At 42.4% G+C, this 22,894-nt stretch overlaps 1 protein-coding gene across 5 annotated transcripts in view; it reads left to right on the top strand.

The window, feature by feature from the left end:
- Nucleotides 1-16,175, top strand: part of GLIPR2 (GLI pathogenesis related 2) — a 38,009-nt gene extending 21,834 nt beyond the window's left edge. For 4 of the 5 annotated variants that reach the window (XM_080610606.1, XM_080610609.1, XM_080610610.1 and 1 more), the window contains 4 exons: nucleotides 2,435-2,543; nucleotides 5,951-6,054; nucleotides 13,543-13,638; nucleotides 14,682-16,175. In XM_080610606.1, coding sequence (XP_080466732.1) covers nucleotides 2,435-2,543; nucleotides 5,951-6,054; nucleotides 13,543-13,638; nucleotides 14,682-14,842 — 470 coding nt within the window. In that variant the 3' untranslated portion in view covers nucleotides 14,843-16,175. The remainder of the gene's footprint in view (nucleotides 1-2,434; nucleotides 2,544-5,950; nucleotides 6,055-13,542; nucleotides 13,639-14,681) is intronic. The other variant, XM_080610607.1, reaches the window with a different exon arrangement.
- Nucleotides 16,176-22,894: the final 6,719 nt, after the last annotated feature.

The raw sequence follows: 22,894 nt of genomic DNA, 5'->3' as shown, positions 1-22,894 counted from the left end.
AGGGAAAAATGTACGTCTCTTAAGCTGTTTGGGAAGCTGTTCCCGTTTGGGTGGGAGCCTGAAAGCTCCTGTTAGCTATCACTTTTAAAGTCTGGCTTCTCAGTGTATGGAATATTGGTAAAATGGAAAAACTTAACATGCCTTCCAAAACTAATCTGAAATACATCTGGTGGCTGGGTCGTCCCTCGTCACACATCAGCGTGCACTGGAGAAGCCATGCAGAGGGAGGCGGTTAGCACATGAGCCTGAGTCATGGTAGATAAGTTTCTATAGAAGCCGCTTTTGAGGGAAGGAGAGGATGGAGGTTCTGTAGGGACAGCATAGCAGTGCCTGCCGTGGCTAGAAGGAACTCAGTTTTGTCCATGCCTTGTTGGTCTTTATAAGTCAAAATGTTAGTACAGAGCTGGACTGTGCAATACTTCTGTGCATGGATGAACAAAGCCTGTGTTTCAGTCAACTTAATCTTGTTTTTAGAATTTCAATTTGTTCGTGTCACTGAGAGCAAATAACTTTAATAGAAACTTTCACACTTGCAGGTCACATTTAATGCTGAGTGGATGAGTTATTAAGTCTAGGTGGTAACAACCAGAAGCTTTAAGATGGTCTTGTGCACCAGCAAAATGCATCCTGGAGTATCTGATGCAACTTCCAAAGCTATGTATTGCAACTTCTTTGATTTGCAGTCTGTCTTAAAATTCCCCTGCTGGAAGCATGGACCCCTGCCTCAGTGAATTGGGCGCCTTAGAAACAAGCCATGACCCCATGTGATGCAGCAGATGAGTGATAGAATTGGTGAGCTGTGGGCAATGGCAATAAGAGTGATGGGACAGGCTTATTAGCAAAAGGGTGTGTGGGTGCTTAAGCACCAGAATGGAGGCGTTTGTTTAGTTTGATGACATGTAACTTGTGACACACTAAGTTGAAGGAAAACCTAAAAGGAGGAAGGTGGTGGGCAGATCTCATCTCACTCAGCAGGGTTCATGTTGCTGTCTTATGCCAACAGTCTTATACCAAAAAACTTGAGCCTGAAAGCATGTTGATGGAGAATATTTTAGATGTATGTTCACAATGGCCCTTTGGTGTTTGGAAAAGATGAACGCAACTTCAGACTGCTTCAAAATGCTCAAGGTACTGCATGAAACAGCAGTGGTTTTCTGTGTGCATTGGATATTAAGAATACAGCTGCTTTGTTATCCTGAAGCTATTGGGGAAACTGGAGAGAACGTTAAGAACAGCTTAAAGCAGGACCATGGGTTGAGTAATGACCTTAGGAAAAAGACACAAGAGCAGTATGTGCAAACTGACAGCTCTGTGTGGGGGAAATGCATATTAGAAACAGCAGAATAGTGCACACACTAATAAAAGAGAATGATTGATAATAGTTGTTAGGATTGAATAGTGAGAGGAAGTTGAGAAACTTAAGGTTAATAACAGGAAACTCTAGTCAAGATGTCTTGGCCTGTTCAGAAGCTTCAGCAAGACAAAGTGAAAACTGTTTTGAAGATGCTATGTATACCTCTCTAACTGTTCTCTCAAAACTCAGTTTCAGGTTCCAGATTTCTCAGCAAATTCCAGAGGGTGGCCAATGACAGATTATTTTGGGGTTTTTTTTCTTTTCCTCTGAATCTTGGGGAAAATCAGCAAAGTCATAAGAGGAGGTAACGTAAGATTGCTGTCAAAGTGCATTGCACTGTGACAGGTTGCGTGTCCTCCGCCTTGCACTGCTGAAAGTCTCGAGTTTACCAAGGTACAAACAAGAACTCTTTGAGAGCCTTGCCGTAACTTTGGAATTCAGATATTTACTGAACACACTGTAGTACAGGGGAATAAACCCGTCCCCAGCAGTCATTTCTTTCCTTACCACTTGTTGTTTGTGAGCAATTATTTGTCTTGAGCCAAATAAAGGTGCATTTTGAGATTTCTATGAATTTGTTCTATGTAATGAATAAAAAGAATAGTGCATGTTTCAGAGTACTTGTATAATTCTAAACATTTTAGTAGCTTCATTTTCTTTAGATGGTGTTTTGACTAATACAGAAAATTCTTGCATACAGTGACAATAATACACATTTTTAGTGCATTTTATCAAAGGACCTGTAAGTCACTTACGCTGAGACTTTGCAGTCGTGGTGCAATGAACTGATATCTTAAAATGAAAGTCAGTCAAACTAACCTTAAATCCTCTTGCTATTGAGTAAAAGAATAAGGTTCCCATTATTCTTTAACTTTCAGCGAGTTTGTACCATCCCAGTGGGAGTTAGTTCATGGCTGGGAGGTGTTAACATCAGTTTCATCCTACTCACAGGTAATGAGGGTGGTATTCTTCTTTCTTCAGTCCAGCCTGCACTAGCATCTTAACTATAGGGTATGTTTTTTCTGTCCTCACTAATGTCTGTGTTTGACAGGCCTTTCCAATTTTTTTATGTGATTTCAGCTTCCAAACAATTTGCTGAAGAAGTCTTGAAGGCACACAATGACTACAGGAAGAAACACGGAGTTCCTCCATTAAAACTCTGCAAGAAGTTAAACAGAGGAGCCCAGCAGTGAGTTCAGTCCTTTGTTTTCTCTAATGAGATTTGTTACACTTTTATCTATTAGGTTTGACTGTGTATACTGCAGAAGTATTTGTGTTTTGACATGCTGATATTCAATGAAGACTTACTGGGTGGAGAGTGGGGGACTCCACTCTTTCTGTCTCCCTACCCAACTCTTTTTGTGCTTTCTTTCTCCTTTTTTCATCACATAGCACCAGCTGGTCACATGGACACTTCTGTGGTTACAACTGTATAAATCTGGCTTGCACCCTTTTCCAGGCATGGGCTGCGTCTGTCTACACTGATGTGTCTCCTCTGCAGACGGTAGTTGCCTAAAACATGCTTCACCACCACCTCTGTCAGATGATGGATTGTCATCTGCAGGACAATAACCACTGCTGTCAAAATAGAGAGAAAAGAACTTTTTCATGCTACAGAATGATAACTGGTCTGAGATCAATGGAATGAGAAAGAAGTAACTTCAGATGATACTGTCTATCTCCTTGCCTCAAAAGCAAAATCAGTATATGTTGTTCTTTACTCTGTCAGGAGGGACACATTTTACCTCTTCTCCAGTGATGAAGACTGCACAGCTTCTTGTCAGTCTAATGTACAGCTATCTTTATGCTGTCTGACTTAAGTCTTCCTTACAGAAATTTGAATCCAGTACTTCTTATCCCTTTTGCTGCAGATGCAAGCAGGTAATTTCCTTTCCTTTTACAGCAACCTGTTTCAAAGTAGATTTGAAAATCTTCTTTTTCAGGCTGAGCCTCACAGTACAAAGGAGATACCTGAAGGAGAATGCTGATTCAGAAAATAAATGTCCTTCCACAGTGGCAAAGTAGTGGCCAGTTTGATCCCTGTAGACATGAGGCTTTCTACCATAACCATGCAGACTTCTCTGTGCTGGCTGGCTGGGAGCCAGAGAGGCTGTAGCCTTTCTGGTACCTGATTTACTGTCCCAGCATGGTGCTGCACTGTCACACAGATGCACCAGGTCCTGCACTCCTAAACCAGAGATCTCTGCCAGGTGTGGTGCTGTACAATGTGCACATGCCCTCTGGCACCAAGCAAAATCTGTTTCTGTCTTGATTTTTTTCCCATCATTTTTTCTTGAGACACCATGATAAGTGGATATAATATTTCTAAGAACTGGAATGCCAATGACTCATCCACATACCTTTGTAATCTGCTGGGGTTTTCCTTCTGCTCTTCAAAGGGCTGTTTTGTTTCTGTTTTACATGGTGCCTCAGGAGGAAGAAATTTCATTGACTTGTCAATAACACTTGTTGTGTCTCCAAAGTGCTACAGTTGCTTGGAACAACTCAACTTTTATGAATAGTTCAGATTATTCTGTCAAATATGCATTGCTCCAAATTTATCTCTAAGTGTTCTATTGCCCTTGCTGGGTATTTTTAGATCCTTCTGGAATTCCTCAGTCCCCTCTGGTCTCTGCTGACTTTCCCAACTGTGGTGAATAGCAGTAGTAAACCTTTGGTTGGTTGTGCAATGACACATATTCAGAGACTGATGAAACTGGTTGATAGCAAGAACCAGATGGTTGATCTGAATATAAGACATGAAATACAAGAGATGTCATATTTGTCAAGACAGATTTTGCATAATGTTAAATTCAAAGAACTTTACCTTTTTCTGTATGTATATTTGACATCTCTGTTGCTATGCATTTGGTATATATCTGGGTACTTTTCTGTGCTTCTCTGTGCTGAAAATGGTCTGTTTCTTACTATTTTCAGTTCCAATAATTACGACAGGTTACATGAACTGAATATTGGATCTCCACTTTAGCATGAGATGAGTCATCCTCAGCAGATTTATCTCTGACTGTAATGAAGCATAGGGTGGTGATCTCAGATGTAGACCTCATGCTTTTAACTGCCTGAGATAGATTGAATTAATCACTCTTTGTCTCAAGCCCTTGGCAACTTTATCTGTGTGCAATGTGTACTTTGTTCCAGTTTTGCCTTTGCTTGGGATGTGGGAATCCTTGAAGAGAAAAATTACAGGACTGTAGCGATACAGGGCATGAAGGAGCAGTTAGGGATCCTCTAGTCCAGGATCTAGCAGACTGACAAGTGACGAGTTTACATTCATCCAGACTAATAGAGCTAACTAATTACTTTTTTGTTTGTTGTTTTGGTAGAATAATTAGGACAGAAGGAAATAAGAACCCAGTGTCTGAAGTACTAGCTTCGGCCAAAATGTTCAGCTGGACAAATTTCCTGTCTCTGGCAGATGCCAGTAATTCACGATTAGGGAAGGAGTGGCAGGACAAAATAAATGTGGTGATCCTTTCTGCATTATCTTCTCCTGGAAATTACAGATTTATACTGTAAATTATGGTTTTCCTAAGCAGAGGGTTGTATCCTCATTTTTTGTTGCTGTTATTTAATAAGCCTTGAAGATTACTCCCCACATACACACACTGTAAATTTGTCTAGCTCTTTTCCAAACTCACACATGCTTTGGTGTCTACATTGTCCTGTGGCAACGACTTCTAATGCACAGTGTGGGAAAAGCACTTTGTCTTACTTCACTTTTAAATCTATGACCTGAAGATTCCATGTGTTGCCTCCTATTTCTTGTACCGTGAGAAATAACAAATGGTCTTTCCAATTTCACTGTCTCTGTACTGAAGCCTTTCCAATGTTGAATAAACAGAATAATTGTTTTACACAGATATTCTTTTTAACCCTGTTGTGAGACAATAAAATACATCCCACGCTCTCACACAGGTTCTATAAAAAACAGTGCTGCTTATCCCTGTGTTGGTGTACACAGTTGTTGCCTCAGATGCTCCATGTGGTCCCCTTCTCTTCTGTACTGTCGCCTGGCACATTGCTCTTGCTTTGCATCTGACTTCATTTGTAAATGTAGGGGGTTTTTACAATTGCTTTGGCTGAATCCCCACTTCAGTCTTTTTTCTTACTCACTGGGAACATTTAAGTTACTCCTGTGAGTGGCCTAGAAATGTCAGGAGGTGACACCTGTAGCAATTGCTGCAGGTACTTCCCTTTCCACCAACACTGCAGCCAAGAATGGCCAGTGGATTTCCAGGTGCAGGGAAGAATATAGTGGGGGAGATCTGCCCTTTGATTTCTTCTAGGCCCTTTTCAGCAGTGACACGGATGCTCATGAAAGACAAGAAAAATGGCCTCTGGGTTTTCCCTTTGCCTAATTCCTAGATCTACGTAGGTTTAAAGCATCCCTGGCTTCAGGGCTTTACAGTTGAGTAACAAACTGTCATAGAATCATAGAATAGCTAGGATTGGAAAGGACTTTAAGATCATCTTCCAGCAAAACTCCTTGCTTGCATCTCATCCTCTCCCTCCTCCTCCTTCTCTCTGCTTGCCGTGGCTGTGTTCCACGGCTCAATATATGGATTCCTTTGCTAGGTATGCAGAAGAACTGGCTACCACAAGGGTCCTCAAACACAGCTCTGAGTCTGCTAATGGAAAATGTGGAGAAAACCTAGCGTGGGCATCCTATGACCAACCAGGTAAGGTTTCTACTCTTGTTGTCACAGAGACACTGAATAAATGTTTTTTCTCATGTACTTTGGGCTCAGAGCATCTAGTTGCAAGAGTACTGCTGTTTCCTCTGCTTCAAAAAGGCATCCGTTGCAGTCCAACCCAGCCTAGGGTCCCTGGCGACAGGATGGTGGTTTGCAGTCACCTACATAAACTGTCAGCAAGAAGCACATGTAGGCACAGAGAAGATAAGGGACTGTGGTAGTGTGCTGTGTCCTTTTGGAGATAGGACTTAGCAGCTAGGCTGCTCCATATGTCCCCACTGTGGAGCTGTCTTGAGTGCTACTTGTATGTGCATGCGAAGAGAGAAAGAAATTGTCAATGCCACATACTTCACCTTTATCCTTAGTTTGTCCCAGCAAAGAGAAGGCTGACGGAAGGTTGAAAAATGGCCACTGCATGCTATGTAGCAGTTCCTGTTTGTATGGGCAAAATGGGAGTATGGACACCAAAGTGACAGAGGTTAATGTGTCAGATATCTAGTCTCTTCTGGTCTGTCAGCAAAACAGGCTTTGAGCCCTTTTCCATGCCTTCATTTTTGAAGACAAAAATGCTCCGTATATTTTCTGATCATAAATGGAACATGTAACTGGCAGCCTTTGATTTGGATGCCCGAGGAGCTGAATTTTGGCCAGGCCAACAGCCTGTGGTGAGCTTTGAGTTGGAGTGATGTTCAGCAGGTTCTTCCCTCCTGCCTCCTCCACTGCGCAGGGCTCATGCCTTAGCCTGCTGAGACAGCAGGTGGGATATATTAAAAGTGACCACTTGCTTTCTTTGTTCCCATCTACCCCTGGAATTTCCAGCACAGCCTCAGGGAGACAAAAACTCATTTCTGTGGGCTGGAGCCTCTGTCTGAAGGACCTGGAAATCTTAGGAAGTGAGGTTCAGACCCAGGGACACTGCTCGGTTCCTCCACAAGTGCCAACTCTAGTCCCCTAGTGGGTACTTTTTCATGTTGAAAAAGAAACCCGGGGTGGAAAAATACAATTTGATCTACTCATATTTGGCATTCTGTCCATTGCAAAAGTCTGAAGCAAGGGTTCAGAGCAGCATGGGAAAACACAGATGTACGGCAAAGTTTGTGTCTATGACTCACTGACTGAGCTTACTTCTTCCTTCTTATTTGTGTTAATGGCCTGTGCTCCTTCCCCCGAGGTTAAAGTCACAGAATTCCCATTTAGAGAGCTGGAATCAAAACACATGCATTCTTCCATAAATTATATAATGCCTGTCTTTCTCTGTATCCCATTTGTTTTCTTCAATGCACTGTTTCCATACTTAACTTTCCAGTTCTGAGCAATTTCGTTACTATTTTTCTATCCACAGGATTGAATGTCTTGCTGAGAAAATTAAGCTACATCCTCTTTTGTTCTGTAAAACACTTCTACATTTCCTATGTGGCAGGATCATTCAAAGTGCCAGAATGAGAAAACTTGTTCTTCAAAGAAAGTTATTCTGTTCTCTGGCCTTAGTCTCCATCTCTATGGAGCTGGTTCATTCTTCCTCTTTTTCTCATATAGTTCCCTTTGGATAGTTAATTTGTACCCTGCTCAATGAGGCTGAAATTTGTATTAAGGAATCCATTCAAGGGCTTAACAAAGGCAGGCAGTGTTTTCCTGTTTCTTTCCCAGATAAAGCAAAAGCCAATAAACCTCTAGCATACCCTGTATTCTCTCTCAAAAAAAGTGATGCTGTTGTTTATTTTGGCTCTTACTGAGTTCTGTAATAATGCCAGAAGATACATTTCTTGTTTCAGAGAAGATTTTAAGCTTTCAACCATAAAAGCCTTCTAGCTTGACTCTTCTGCTAGTTAAAGAATACCTTGAATTGTATTCAGGATTTGAGAGTTACATAGCCTAAAGCTGTTGCTGGAAGTATGTTTATCCCTGTAATCCAAGAAATAGCTGACAGCTGTTTCCTCCCTCCAGTCCTGCAGGAACAGCTCCATGGCAGACTTCTCTTTGTGCTCAAATGAGCTGTCATCTGCCACTAATGCGAGAGACCACAGCCTGCCTTGGCAGCTGTAGTATGTCAGGCTTCTCAGGATATCATCTCATTGCATTTCTCATCTGTTGGGAGGCTGAAGGCAAGCACTGGATGACTAAATTCTGTTTGGGATGGCTGGTGTGGTCGTGAAGAACGTGCCATGCCGCTTGTGAAAACACTGCGGCTTGTGAACTCCAGAGAGTTTGTAAGAGAAATTCACTGTATGTTAACACCCAAATCTGTTATGGGAGGAACCTGGGTCTGCCTACAGGTCAGTACTAGAGGGCAGAACAGCACAGACACCTTCTGCCCCAGCCCGGGAAGAGCATGCTTTAACTAAGTGCCTGCCTTGATGCATCTCTTGCTGTATAACACCAGGTTTATACAGTACTGTTAAATAAAATAAAGTAGAATAAAATCAGGACCTGCATGTGGAATGCTGAGAGGATTACTTCCTAAAACTATCATTAGGACTTCAATCTAAGGACATAGTTTATTTCTGAGGCAAATTAAATCTACCTCTATGTTCTTTCCCCTCAGACTGGTGGAAGAAAGGTTGTGATAAAAGAAGCTAGCAAAACAGTTGAGGAAAATTCTAAGATTGGGGGTACGAGGTTTTTAAGCAGATCACCATGGTGCTGCCTGTCCTTGCACAGGTATATGTCCTATGTGATTTTGTTTGAATGTTTTTAGCAACTTACTCAGTGGGATTACTTGGAGATTTAAGGATTCTTTGGTATGAAGAGAAACAATAAGGCTGGGCCCAGAGAAATTAAATGTAAGAGGGAGCCGAATACAGTAGTAGGGCTGCTGCAGACTTGTGTTCCCAGTAGCGAGGCTGAGAATGTATTCCCAGGCTTTCACACACAAGCACACATGTACAGCATGTACATGTGTATATATGCAGATGGCCACATAGATAATCACAAACAGATGCAGTCAACTTTCAAATGAACAGCATCAGCAGCCTCTGCCTGCTCCCCTTTTTGGCTGATCGCAATGAAGTATGTTAACGGAATATATATACAAAAAATATAATAGATACTAAAATACATTATTCCTACCAATGGATTTTAAAAAATTGATATAATTTATATTTTTATAACATTAAATTATATATATATAAATATATATATATGTATATCGCTAACAGAAATAAAAGTCCAGTGTAGATCTCCACAGCAGCTAAAGTCAGACACTCAGTCTGCCCAGTATGTGATCCTGGTCTCCTCAGTTGCTTGTACCTGAACATATCACCTCCTGAGGCTGCAGTTCCACTCTGGTTGCCAGTACCGTGCGTCTTGCACACATGCACACACAGCTCCCTGGCTGTTGGCCAGGACCCACCTTGTCCCTGCAGTGGCCATACATCTAATGACTCCTCCCAGGCCACTTCACCTCCTCACCAGCTGATCCAGCTTGTGCTTCACTAGTGCTCACACACTCAGCACCCATACCGGTGCTCCAGTTGCAGACACTAAGGTCCCTCCAGCCCTTGGTCTGATACTGATTGTTGGCACTCACACACACCCCACCATCCACACGGAACAGAGCTTCTCACCCAGGTGAATAGAGAATAGAAATGGAATTTAATGAGACAGCAGGACAACTGATGAGATGCAGAGCATGGCCAGGCAAGAGTACTGACATCTGTTTGCAGCAGTGACACTTTATTGTCTCCCTGCCCTTCAGAGAGTGGTATCAGCAGAACTTTGCTCCAGGACTTTTAGTCCTATGTATGGACTGACCTCATATATTCAGTCCTCTGACCACCTGAGGCACAGTCAGTGTGGCCACATTACTAACTGATAGCTTGGATAAGTAAATAAAATCACTGTGCTGATTCTGGACCTAGTCTTGGGCAGAACTATAATTGGACACTAACTCAGGATTGCTGCACCAAGTTTTTATGTGATGCAGATGTGTCCTGTAAGTCATGGTACTGATGAAATTCGTTGGAGTGAGATTCAGCCTGTTCTGAAATGAATGTTCAGTAACCCTAACTGAGCAGGTCATCAGACAGCTATTGCTAGGGTAGGGGTGGAGTCAAACTGTGTTTCCTTAGAGAAAGTGTTGAAACTATGGATGTGGTTTACAGCAATGCAGATGGGAAGGGTATTTAAAACCCCCCAGCAGCATACTAATTGGTTCTGCAAGTGAGGCAACAGAAGAGAAGCTGCAGTGCTGACTGTAGGACACATCTGCATGCTTTCTGACAGAAACAAACTTCTGTGGTTTCTACTACAGTTGGGAATGAGGGGTGGGAGTGAGTTTTCTTTTCTGTGTTCTTTCCTTCTGATTGAAATGCATTTTGAACAGCAAACAGCCCCTGTTTTGGGTAGCTTGGGAGGGAGTGGCAGCTGTTTTCAATGATACATTGAAATGCAAGGGAAGCTGACACTAGATGTAACTGCATCACTTACTCCATAATGATTTGAAATCTAAATACTGTGTTCTCTGAACCACCAAGTCTGAGGGTGCAAGTTTCTGCTCAATCAGGTGGGCTCAGTGCTCTGCTGACCCTTCTGCTGTTCTCTCCTTGGAAGCTCAGGGGTCACTGGGCTCAAAACAGAGTTTTTCCTTAATCCCCGATGACTCAGCTATCGCTTTCAACACTGGTTTGGCTTGTGTCCCATCACTGCATTGTTTACTGCTCCTCAGGGGCAAAGCATCAGAAAGAAAGTATTCCAGAGGAAAGAGAGCATGTTTAATCACTAGGTACCTGCCTGTTTTCTCATGTGGTAGTAACTTCCCTTCACCTTCTGTGGCATATGACAAATAGTATTTATTCCCTTTACTTCCAGGACACTTCTTTAGCATGGTTTGTTAGTCTGTCAGAAGTTGCCTAGTCCTTTGGTCACCTTCTCTTTTTCTGAGACCAAGTTAGTCTTTAATTTCTCACAACCTCTGATGTAATGACTCTTTTAATTCAAGGAGGATGACAGCAATGCCATGTAATGATAACCTGATCCTGCACATGAAAACCAGAATATAGGTATCAGCTTCTAGACTTTCACTGCATGGCTGCAAAGAATTGCAAGCTTTCATACATGAAGGCTGGGAATTAGCACATTATAGATTATGCTACCCAGCTGTGCTAGCTGATGTTCATGTACAGGATTGAGGTGTTCTTACCTGATGCCATTGCCATCTCCCTTGGATGAAAGTTACCAAATTTTCACAGGATGGATGGAATTTAAATTGAAAAAAAAACCAAAACAAAACAACAACAACAACAAAAAAAAACCAAAACACAAAAAGAAAAAAAGAAGAAGAGAGACTGTGTTTGTCAAAGCTTCCACGTGTCCTGCAATATTTACAGTATGGAGATTTTAAGTTCTTGTCACATGGAGCCTATGTACACCTCTTAGAAGTATAGTAAGCAGAGGGGAGATGACTTCTGTTTGACCTACTCTTTATGCCACACTGGTAGGTTAACAGAAGGAATGACATGCTGGTAGCAATGGGAATGCAGTCCTACGTCTGTGAAAATACTACTTACATAGTATGGTCACTTAAGCACTTGTACACATAAAGTATATGTGCTTCATAATGCACACGTGTCTGCAGTCACATTCTGTGCTTGTGTGCCGTTGAGTTTCCCACAAACATGCCTGAAGCAGACCTTCAAGCAGCCTTCCAATACTCAAAGGGAGCCTACAAGAAAGCTGAAGAGAGACTTCTTTCAAGTGACAGGACAAGGGGTGGATGGCTTTAAACTGAAAGAAGGTAGATTTAAATTGGATATTAGGAAAGAATTCTTCATTGTGAGGGTGGTGAGGCACTGGCACAGGTTGCCCAGAGAAGCTGTGGCTGCCTCATCCCTGGCACTGTTCAAGGCGAGGCTGGATGAGGCTTTGAGCAACCTGGTCTAGTGGAAGGTGTTCCTGCCCATGGCGGGGGGTGTTGGAACTGGATATTCTTTAAGGTCCTTTCCGACCCAAGCCATTCTGTAATTCAGTGCTAAATCCTTCATAGTTTTAAGGTCTAGAGTGGAACAGGAAAATCTGCTTGTTTTGTTGTTTCAGGGTGGTTTTTTTGGGTTTTTTTTTTGGTTGGGTTTTTTTTTTTGAGGGCGAGGTTACTTCATGCTTTTTCTTTTCCTCTTGTACTACATAAAAATTGCTCTTTGCACTTTTTTCAGTCTTCATTTTAGCTTTAGTATGAGTGACAAATGAACAGATATTTATTTGTGTTACCTACGTCAGCCTTAAAACAGGTGTACAGGGTTTGTTGTTTGGCACAGGGAAAGCAGGAAGTAAGGAACCCATTGTTATTCCTGAAATTTAGGAAGCAAGAGAGATTTTCCTACCTTTTTATGTGGAAAATGTAAGATGACTCTACTAAGAGAGCACTAGTCCTAACAAGCAGTGTGGCGTAGGTAAGTTCACAGTATTTCCAGTCCACAAGTCTCTCAAGAGATGGCATTTCATTCAATAATTTCTTTCCAACAGCAGCTCTGACAGCCAGCTTGCCAGGCTAACACCACTATCCTTTTAGCAGGCTGCGCTCACAAGAAACTGAAGTTTAAAGAAGTCAGTGCAGTGCCTGACTTCTAGAATAGTGCAAGTTTAAGACTTTTGGCTGCAAAATAGCAGCAAACATGAGTCATTGCTGTTCTACAGCCAGCAGTCCACCAGGGACCAGCGTACTTCATGACGGTAGGCTTAACAGCGTTGGCAGCTTGCTATGAAGTCAACTGGCCTTGTGATACACATCCTGGAATGCTAAGCAGAAATTTCATTATCGATATAGCTCAGGGAAAAACCTGCTCCCTTCACACACACACACACACACCCCCCAGTGTTTGACACAATAATTTCCTAGCAACTAGTAATGGAAAAGAAGCAACATTTGAGTTTTGGTACACAGCATCTCATAAGTTCTAACCTGAGCTCCTGCCCTCTGTGCTGCCTGTTCCACAGGACCCACTGCAGATTATCAGAATCTGCTCCTTTCTATCAATCTCCTAAACTGTTCAACAGAAAACAAGAAAGGATTATTTCTTTGGCAAACATCAACCTTAGAGACCCACAGACATGTAGAACTACATCACTGGCTGTAGTCATAGACCTTACACAACTGTGATCACAGCATTGGAACAGGCTGCCTGGGGAAGTAGTGGAGTCACCATCCCTGGAAGTATTTAAAAGACGTGTAGATGTGGCACCTGGGGACACGGTTTAGTGATGGAGTTGACAGTGTTAGGTTAATGGTTGGACTTGATGATCTTATGGGTCTTTTTCAACTTCAGTAATTCTATGATTCTATGATAACTGAGTAGCTACAGCTATTGCAAAACAGTAACAGTTTGGTAAGTTACACGTACTACCCTGTTACCTATATTTCAAAAACTCTTTTCAGTAAAAAGACTGTTTCTCCATGTTTCTAGAAGTTCTTGCCAGCTATTAACAGATGATCTTCCTAGCCAGGCTGTATGTATCTGTGCTTATATCATGATTCCACAGCAGATTTCTTTTGTCTTTCAGGAAAGGATGTGGCTGACAGATGGTACAATGAAATCAAAAATTACAGCTTTCAAAACCCAGGGTTTTCTTCTGGGACAGGTAAGGTCAGACTGGGCACTGTCTCTTCAAAAAACAGCTTTTGTGTTAAGAAATCGGTGAGCCAAGTTGTTTGGTATTTTTCAAGAATCTACTTCCTTTTCTTAGGAAAAAGAATAGAGATTAAAAGAATTTTGCATTTCCTCAAATGTTAGAAACTAACAGAAGGGTAAAAGGAAACTGAGAAATGAAGAAGTAAGCAAATTTTGTGGGTTTTTTAATACTGTAGTTTTCCTCCAACTCCAAAGTTTTTAAAAGGCAACTTATTTTTAAGGCAAATTAATTTGTAGAAAATACTAAATTGAGATCATATAGGTTTCTTACTAAATGTACTATGCTGGTGTTTACATTGACATGTGCCTTCTACCAAATGATATCATTTCAATCACAGAGATCACTTCAGATGTAATGTGGAGATCAGGAACAGGCCATTGGCTGCATATTGACAATCCAGTGTGTAATGAACATAAGAACATTGTTCCTTGAATAATGCTCAAGCAAGAGATACGCCTGAGCTTGTTTCAGACGAAGAAAATCATGCTTTTCACCCATGGGATTTGTCTATGCCTAGAGGGAACAACTGATGGAGCAGCACAGTGCAGGGGTGGCTATTACAACTAGGCAGAAGAAGCCACAAAAGCAGTATTATTTTTAACAGTTGCACATGCAGATACATGGGGGAGCATGAAATGGTTAAAGCAAATGAATATTAGTCACTGTCAGAACTGCTGTTCACACTGCAGGGAGTATAGACCATGATGTCTGTTGAATCTTAGATACTCATCAAACTACTTCTTTCTTGATTCTCCTACAAGATATTCTTATTTGGACATGGAAATGGGAATGGTAGTGAGGAATCAGATCAGATCAGGCCTTTTCAAGTCCAAATGCTAGATGCAGGGTTTTTTCATGTTCTTAGCTTGTTCTCCAGTTAGGGAAAGAATAATTTTTTTATTGTTCTTCCTTTCCCCACTCCTTGTGTTTATAGGGAGTGCTACAGGTTTAGTACCTAAAATGAATGCCTATGTTTCTCTCTCTTTTTTCAGGTCACTTCACAGCAATGGTTTGGAAGAGCACAAAAAAGATGGGAGTCGGAAAAGCGTCCGCTAGCGATGGCTCAACGTTTGTGGTGGCTAGATATGATCCAGCTGGAAATGTAGTAAATCCAGGCTATTATGAAGAAAATGTCCTTCCTCCACGAAAATAATTTCTTTTTTTCTTTTTTTCTTTTTTCTTTTTTTTAAAGGTAGCCTTATTGCTTAATGACAAGTGAACCTGGATTTGGACTTGACATTGTTTGAAATGAAGCACGAGTCAAGGAAATTTCCTGTTTGATACTGCTGTTCACTTCTCATTACAGAGGAAGCAATTACATGTTACTCAAGTCAATCTGCACATTAGGTCCCTGTTGTTTGTGAAAGGGCTTCAGTTTAGCTGAGGATGAAGTATATGCAGAATTTCTGAAGGGTAACATTTATAAGTTGTTTTTTAATAGCTTGCATGAACTCTGTGTCAGCATGTGAGTAAGCACATGTTGGATGGTTTTTTTTTTAAGTGAGCAAATTTATAGCTTTCTGTAAACTGAAGATACCAGCTTCTAATTATATCACATACTCCCAGTTTTCCAGTGTTTTTTAATAACTGTAGCTTCTTTGTTCTATCTATACCTCCTGCTACTGTGGGGCCTACTCTCTGCAGATAGAACATATGCAAAACTTCCTGTATGAAAGGTACGCATATAAAATGTAGTGGCATTCAGACCTGTGTTTCTTTATTAAGAAAATCTCATGGAACACTAAAACATTGCTGGCAAAATTGTGTCCATCAGGCAAGCCATAACTAATGTGTGACTTGAAAGCTACTAAAATTGTTTCAACCCCGGTTACATTTTAGGTGCTAATATTTAAAATCTACTTGAGATGAGTGTGTTTCAAGTTCAAATCCCATCTTACAGTTTACAGTATGTACATTGTCTCATAATCAACTAGTTTACTTCTGTTACAGAAAAGTAAGACACTATTTTTTCTCTTAGATATTTACACACAAAGAAGTATCTTTGATAGATTTTATTTCTCAATAACTTATTTTTGCTTTCTAAGGAATGTCTTCTGCATGTGTTATGCTCTACAGACAATAACATTCCCAAAACATCTCTTGTCTCCTTTAATAATGCCACACCAGGAGGTATTCACATGGCCATGATTAAGAGATTCACATGATCTTTGTTCATATCATTCAATAACAGTAAAAATATTTCACATGCTGGATTGATGCCTTGAAAAAAAAAATCAGACTGAATTTACTTAAAAGCAAGCAAGCAAAATTCCAAAGGACATTTTTTTTTCTCTTAAGAAACATAGATTGGGCCATTTTGGCCAGGCTCATGTACTGTTCAACTTGGGGTTTTGTTTTCTTTGTAAATGTTTCCTTTTCCTTCTGCTGAGATTCTGTATGCCAGAATTCGGTTCATGAAGAGTGCCATTAAAGAAATACCTATTTTTGTTTACACAGTTGTAATAAACTGCACTGTTGCAACTTGATTATATGTCACTGTGATGTTGTATGTTACAATCCTTTTGTAACCAAGAATTTAACACATATAATGAACATCTGAAAACTAAATATTTTTGAATATGAATTACCCAAGCCTTTGCGGTTACCTGAGTCTTTGTTGAATAATCTTCAAACTCTATTTCCAGGATGTTCACATATGACACGATTACTTTTGCCACATGGAGCAGACAGTATTCTAGCCCAGGAAAGAAAAAACATGAAACCTTCTAAGAAATGCTAAATCAAATGGCAGATTGTACATCATCCTGTTATAAAAAGATTGAGCTAACCCTTGGAGCTGAGGAGGCGTACCTTTTTCTGTCTTGAACTCCTGCTTTATATCTTGTTTAATTTCTGTGCTCCTTCTCTCAGTTGACATGTTCTCAGCAAAGCATACCTACTCAACTCCAACTCAGATGTTTGTGTTTCAGTAACTGTAGTCTCAGGACCTTGCTCTCTTCAGCCCTCAGCTGACAAATGTTGCAGTTCCAAATAGACTCGTTTTCTACATGTAGTGCGTTATCATCATAGAATAGTTTGGATTGGAAGAGGCCTTCAAAGCCCATCTAGTCCAACTCCCCCGCAGTGAGCAGAGACATCTTCAATTAGATCAGGTTGCTCAGAACCACAGCCAGCCTGGCCTTGAATGTCTCCAGGGATGGCACATCCACCGCCTCTCTGGGCAAGCCAGTGTTTTACCATCCTTATCGCTCCAGAGAATGAAAATAGGGCTTCCTGGAAAGAAGAAAGGCATTCTGCGACTAACATAAAGGTTAAAGCTGATGTTAAATATATCAACAATATTGAAATATTCTGTTTTTTCCTAATGGCATTGCTGCTATCTGCCCTTTAATTCCTTGAATGGTTGACATAATTATGACTGTATATATGCTGCATAAGTAAGTCAAGTGAGAATTTTGCTCTGCTGCCACCTAGTTTTTGTTTTAATGTCAGAGAGAACTGGGAAGGTAGGTAAAGAGAGGACAAGACAAAACAAAACAAAGCTTGTGATTATTTCAAACGGTAGTGGCAAGTGAACTTCCAGGGCTTTTTAGAGCATTTTGAGGGGGCATCAGGGGTAATCAGACATGGAAAAAGCACAGAGCCACTCAAAAAGACACAGTGCATGCTTCATGCACTCCACAGGGTCCATGCAAGTAAGTATGATTGTCACAACTGAAAGAAACCCTGCCAGTTTGATTCTTCATGACCCTACATCATGATGTTGATGCCTTTTGCAAATGAACAATCACTGTGCAGGAAGCTGTGGTGTATGTAGGAGTCAAATCCAAAGGGAAGAGTAATGTTGCTGATGTGACTCACTCAAAAGCCATATGATTTTGAGGAGGTGTACACTGAAACCTGACTTACAGGCCATCTGTATTAGAAGACTCTGTGTGGGCATATTGCTCCACTCTCCACCACATCTTGGACAGTTGTGCAGACTGGGAGGTGCAAAAGAAAGGTTATCCATCTGCTGTCCTATTGCAGCAGAACAAGGTGCTCAAGAGCTTCCTCAGCCAGGGTTGTACAAGTCATGTTTGCCCTGGAAATAAAAAGACAGGCTTATTTGACAGCTTTGATACCAGAGAAGATCGCCTATCTTTAGAGGCCTGCTGATGGTTTCTAAGGTCTTTTTTTTTTGCAGCAGCAGAAGGAGGAGGAGGAATTCTAGCTGGTCAAGGCCTCATTTCCAGTCTTCTCAGTTAAATAATAACAAAATACTTACTTAGGAAAGAACTGGGACCAGTCTTAAAAAAAGCACTAAAGAGGGAAGCCTGCATTACACATCCTAATCTGCCAATTTCCCTCCCTTATCTTCCCAAAAGGACAAAACTCAGGCAAGTAAGAGGCATCTGCCAACTTCTTCCTCCAAAGAGTGGAAGATGACATTGCGAAGTGGTAGACATAGTTAGAAGACCACAGATCAGACAGAAAGCCACATCACATGAACAACAATAAGCCCATGGGCAAAAAAAGATTCAAACACTTGGTGGAAGTCCTGCACGTTGTACTTGGAAATGCTTTTTGCTTTTTGCAAGCTCAGCTTCTCTACTTGTCCCCAGCTTTAATTTTTCAGGTGTGCCCCAAAGAGCAGCCTGTGGGCTGAGCAGCCCCTCTCTGCTGTGCTCCTCCACAGACACTTCCTAGTTCCTCTGTTCCTCCACAGAGAGTAGAACTCAGTTCCTGAGTAGTAGCTGACCTTGCACAACCAATCTAGCAGCCACTGTGTATCTTCCTGGCAAGGTTCCTCTTTTGAGCTGGTTTACTTTCTCAAGCAGTGCTGTCAGGGCCCTGCCTACCATATCGTTGAATAAGAAGTTTTATGTTCTCTGCTTTAACTCAAACACTAATTCCTCTGTCTGTCCTGGGCTGTCTGTCACAGCTTGTCTAGCAGGTTGCTGAGAAAGACAGGATTCCACGAACCTTGTCACTTATGCAGAGAAATGCATTTGGCTTTAAGCTGTGCAGGTGAACTGTAAAGAGATCTGCAGAGCGCGAGGTACATGAAAGCATGGCCAGGATGCAGAGCCTGCTAGTCTGCAATGCCTAGCTTAAAGCCCTGTCCAACCTGGCCTTGAACGTTATTAGGGATGAGGCAGCCACAGGTTCTCTGTGCAACCTGTTCCAGTGTCTCAGCACCCTCACAGTAAAGAACTTCTTCCTTATAGCTAAACTGAACTTCCCCTGTTTGAGTTTTAACCTGTTAACCCACGCAGCTTCTCTTCCCCAGGCTGAACAGCCCCAGTTTTCTCAGCCTGCTCTGCTGCCACGCATGTGTGGTCTCCTACAGATTTCCACCAGGGTCTTTCCTCCACTTCTGCTTTGTCAGAGACTCAGTCTGTCTTTCCTCACGACTGCCAGCCAGAACCTTTTGGAGGGACGTCCGCGGACATTCTTCACCCCACCCCCGTCTGCCTCGAGTGCCAGCCCTGGGTAGACCGGTTACTCAGGCAGCGTGGTGCTGCTGTGCCCAAGGCTGACCCGGATGCGTCCCGTCTGTGCTTACCTGCCAGCCGACCCCGGCAGGTGGCAGCGTCGCTCCGCGGTTCCCGCGCCGAGCCGCCGCGGCGGCCGGAGAGCCTGGCTTCGGCGGTGCCGCCTCGGGTCCGGCTCTGAGCGCGACCCCTCCTGTGCTTGAGTTACTGAATATATTAAAAGCAATCTCAGCACCCGCTGGAATAAAGGCGGGCTGGGGCTGGGGCTGGGGCTGGGGCTGGGGCTGGGGCTGGGGCTGGGGCTGAAGGCTTTTTGCTGCACGAATTTGGTTGGAAATGGAATCTGGATGGGATTTAGCTGAGACCATACAAATACAGAGTGATGTAAAGTGATGGGAGCAGTGTGTGGGTAGGTGTTCTGTCTTGTCCTTTTTCGGTGAGCCCGGGGGCTACACCTACATCTGCCTCAAACACTGCGGCTTCAGGACTGCTGCTTTATCTATACCTGCGTTCAAAGTTCATAATGAACATTGGCTTCAGAAAACAAATTAGTAACAAGGCAATTTATGACATGGGAAGCTTACATTTTTCAAAGTGTCTTGGCTAATACAGTTCTCAACCTTGTTCTGTAGTGCAGACTCAATAGTTAGATATCCTCACTGGCCTTGGGCACAGTGAGAAGGTGCTAGATACCTGTAAGTGTACTCACTGGTGTCTATGAATTAGCTGGGAGCCAAAGATGGCAGAGGAGGAGACCTGTGGCCACAGTGCCAGTGGGAATTCGGGCTGGAAGGCTGCTTCAGAGCAGCTTGGCTGGATCTGTAGCACTTGCTCCCATCTGAGAGGAAACAATGTCTTGCCTGGCTGCATTAGGGATGTAGATGGCTTCCCTTCTCCTCCTGCCTCCACTTTTCTTCATTCCTCCACATTCACTTAGGCTTTCTGTTAAGCAGAAGAAATCCCCTGCAACAGTGGGTACAGTATTGGTGGGGTATTGCTAAGAAGGGGCTCATGACCCTTGGGACAGTTGCAAATCACTACATGCAGCTATCCCATATGTTTCTTCCATGAAACAAATAGCTTACAGTGCCTTGCGTTCTCTGTGTCCGTGTTGCGCACAGGCTGAGCCTCCTCTTAGAAGCATCAATACAAGAGCTATGCCAGTGTATGAACCATGGAGGAGACTTAGCTCTGTCTCTCCATCACAGGTACCTGACCAAATGCTTCACTCCAGGCACAGTTACACTGTGGAATATGTGTTGAATCACCACCCCTGGAGGTATTTAAAAGATGTGTACATGTGGCATGTACATGGGGACATGGTTTAGCGGTGGACTTGGTAGAGCTAGGTTAATGGCTGGACTCAAAGTCTTCAAGGTCTTTTCCAACCTAAGCAATTCTGTTATTCTGTGATTCTTGAATTGTTTCTTCAACAGGCAAGCTATTTCTCTCTGATATTTGATAATCTGTGTCTCTTTTGCCTGCTTGCCCACTTCCCTTGGCAAGTGCAGAGCTTTCATATAAAGCTCAGAGTCTTATTCAATTATTTTGGTTTGTCCTCTCTCTGCCTTTCTTGTTTGGGAATTGCTGGTGAGCACAGTGCCTTCAGGCTGTAATTTCCTGTTGCATATTTTCTGAAACCATGTGAGGGATTGCTCTTGATGAGCTTTCCAGGAGCCTGCTACAACTGAACTTGTCTCATTATCAGCCAGAAATAGCCTTCAGCTTCTTGTCATCCTTTTACTCTTGCAGCTCAGGATTGTTTTATTTTCCCTTCCTGGGATTTGAATGCTGATACGAAGTAACGAAGTCTCTGAAGGTAAGCGCCACAAGTTCATCTGGGCTAGCATAGAAAAAGGGCAGGAAGAGGGCGCTCTGAGTACTATGGATAATTCATAAAGGCATTACATGGTGCTTATATCCTAGACCAGGGCCTACCATGTGGTGGTCTAGGAGGCAGCGATGGCTGTTCATGACTGTGTATCCCCCTTGTGCTAATCTTCAGTAAAGAGATGATCTGGTGGACAGAAGTCACTGAGAAATTCCTAGGGTTGAAGGTGGCAGGTGGCCCAGAGAAGAGGGGAGGATCAGCAAGGCTGCAAAGGGTCATTCTGTGTTCGTCTGGCTTATGCGGTGGAGCAGATTGAGGAGATGCCCCAGCTGTACTTGAACCGAGTTGAGGACTCTAACTTAGGGCCATAAGGAGTATTCAGCAATGTAGAGTTGATTTTTGCAGACCAGTAGGTGTACCAATATGCCCTGCCTACCGCACAGACAGCTGAAAGGCAATTCATGACCACTTTTGTAAAGTCAAGCAGCTATCCGAAGGCTGATGAAGAGATCCTTGTCCTGGCTTTATGTGGTGTAAATGGCCTGGAGTGGTCTACAGGGGCTTTGAAATTCTGTTTCTTACTGCTGAGAGATCCCCTCTCTGAAATGGCAATAGGCACTGTAGCACTGGCGGGATCTGCATTCACTCTGGGTAAGAAGTATTGTCATGAATTCCCACAAGCACCATGTTCTCCTGGATGCTCTGAGGGAGCCTGTGGTATTCAGAGCTCTGAAAGATCAGAGGCAGATTGAAAGCTCATCATTCTTTTCTTTAGTCCCTAGACTGCAAGCTTTGTGCTATCTCAAGGCACAGCTTAAGATTGCTGTGCTTCTGCAAGCTAAAGCAGGGTCTCCTTACCCACATGTCACCTTTCACACAGCATCTCTGTCCATCTCCTCTTTCAAATCATAGGACTAATAAGCAGAACTGAATATTTGTGTTTATATATAGCAACTCCCATGCATTTATCAAAGGTGTGTCCAAAAGCTTTAGAAACTTATAAACTTCTATAAAATAGAACACAAGAAAACCTCAATGATTGTTTCTGCCTCACTGTAACTTGTGTTTCAGCACCCCACTGTACTTTGGGAAATGTATTATGGGTGTTAGTAATTGTTTCTCTATACCCATCACAATAGCTGAAGAGTTAAAATTGATAATGATCTTTCCAGCAGCCTAGCTATTCTTCAGCTGCTCACTGAGGCCATTAATCAACATACCCAAGACTGCCTGAGCAACATTTGCTAGCAATTAACCTATGGTTATGAGAATATTTTTTCCCTATTACGTTTCTATTCTAGTCTGCACCTCAAATAAAAGATGTACCTGAACACTGCTTTTGCTAATTGAAAAGCCTAGAAAACAAAAGTTCTCAGACCTAGATGTACCAGCTTAATAGGAGAAAAGAGGGCATCCAGTATGCTGGAAATGTGTTACATTAAATCCTTCCCCTGACTACTGAACATTAGCTGCGCTCTTCCTTTTCACTTGCTTTTTTTAATGTTCTAGAGACAATAGGACAGACATCTGAGGTGTGTTGCAGTTTGCCAATACATATTTTAAAAGACTTAATGGAAGACTCCATTGGGAAGAAAAGCAAATGTATGTGTGTTGTCCCGAACTTTACACTGCCCCACTTTTTCTCTGTTCTCATTCCTGAAACACTGAGTAGTTTTATCACCTCAGTTTTCACTAGCAAGACTGAATATTTCTAATGTTACTCCAGTGGTGGCAGTGAAGTTACAGCTGGGGTAATCTTCACTTCTAATGTTTTCTAGTGTCTACAAGCTTTATTTGACTCATGAATGTTAGTGTGGGGTTAAGTGGAGTTTATGTCACAGGGCCTCGAGCTACCTGGTCTAGTGGGAGATGTCCCTGCCCATGGCAGAGGGTTGGAACTGGATGAGTTTTAAGGTCCTTTCTAACCCAAACCATT

Source organism: Psittacula echo (genome assembly GCF_963264785.1).
Source record: "Psittacula echo genome assembly, chromosome: 2".
Taxonomy (NCBI): domain Eukaryota; kingdom Metazoa; phylum Chordata; class Aves; order Psittaciformes; family Psittacidae; genus Psittacula; species Psittacula echo.
This window is presented reverse-complemented; position numbering and strand designations above follow the sequence as displayed.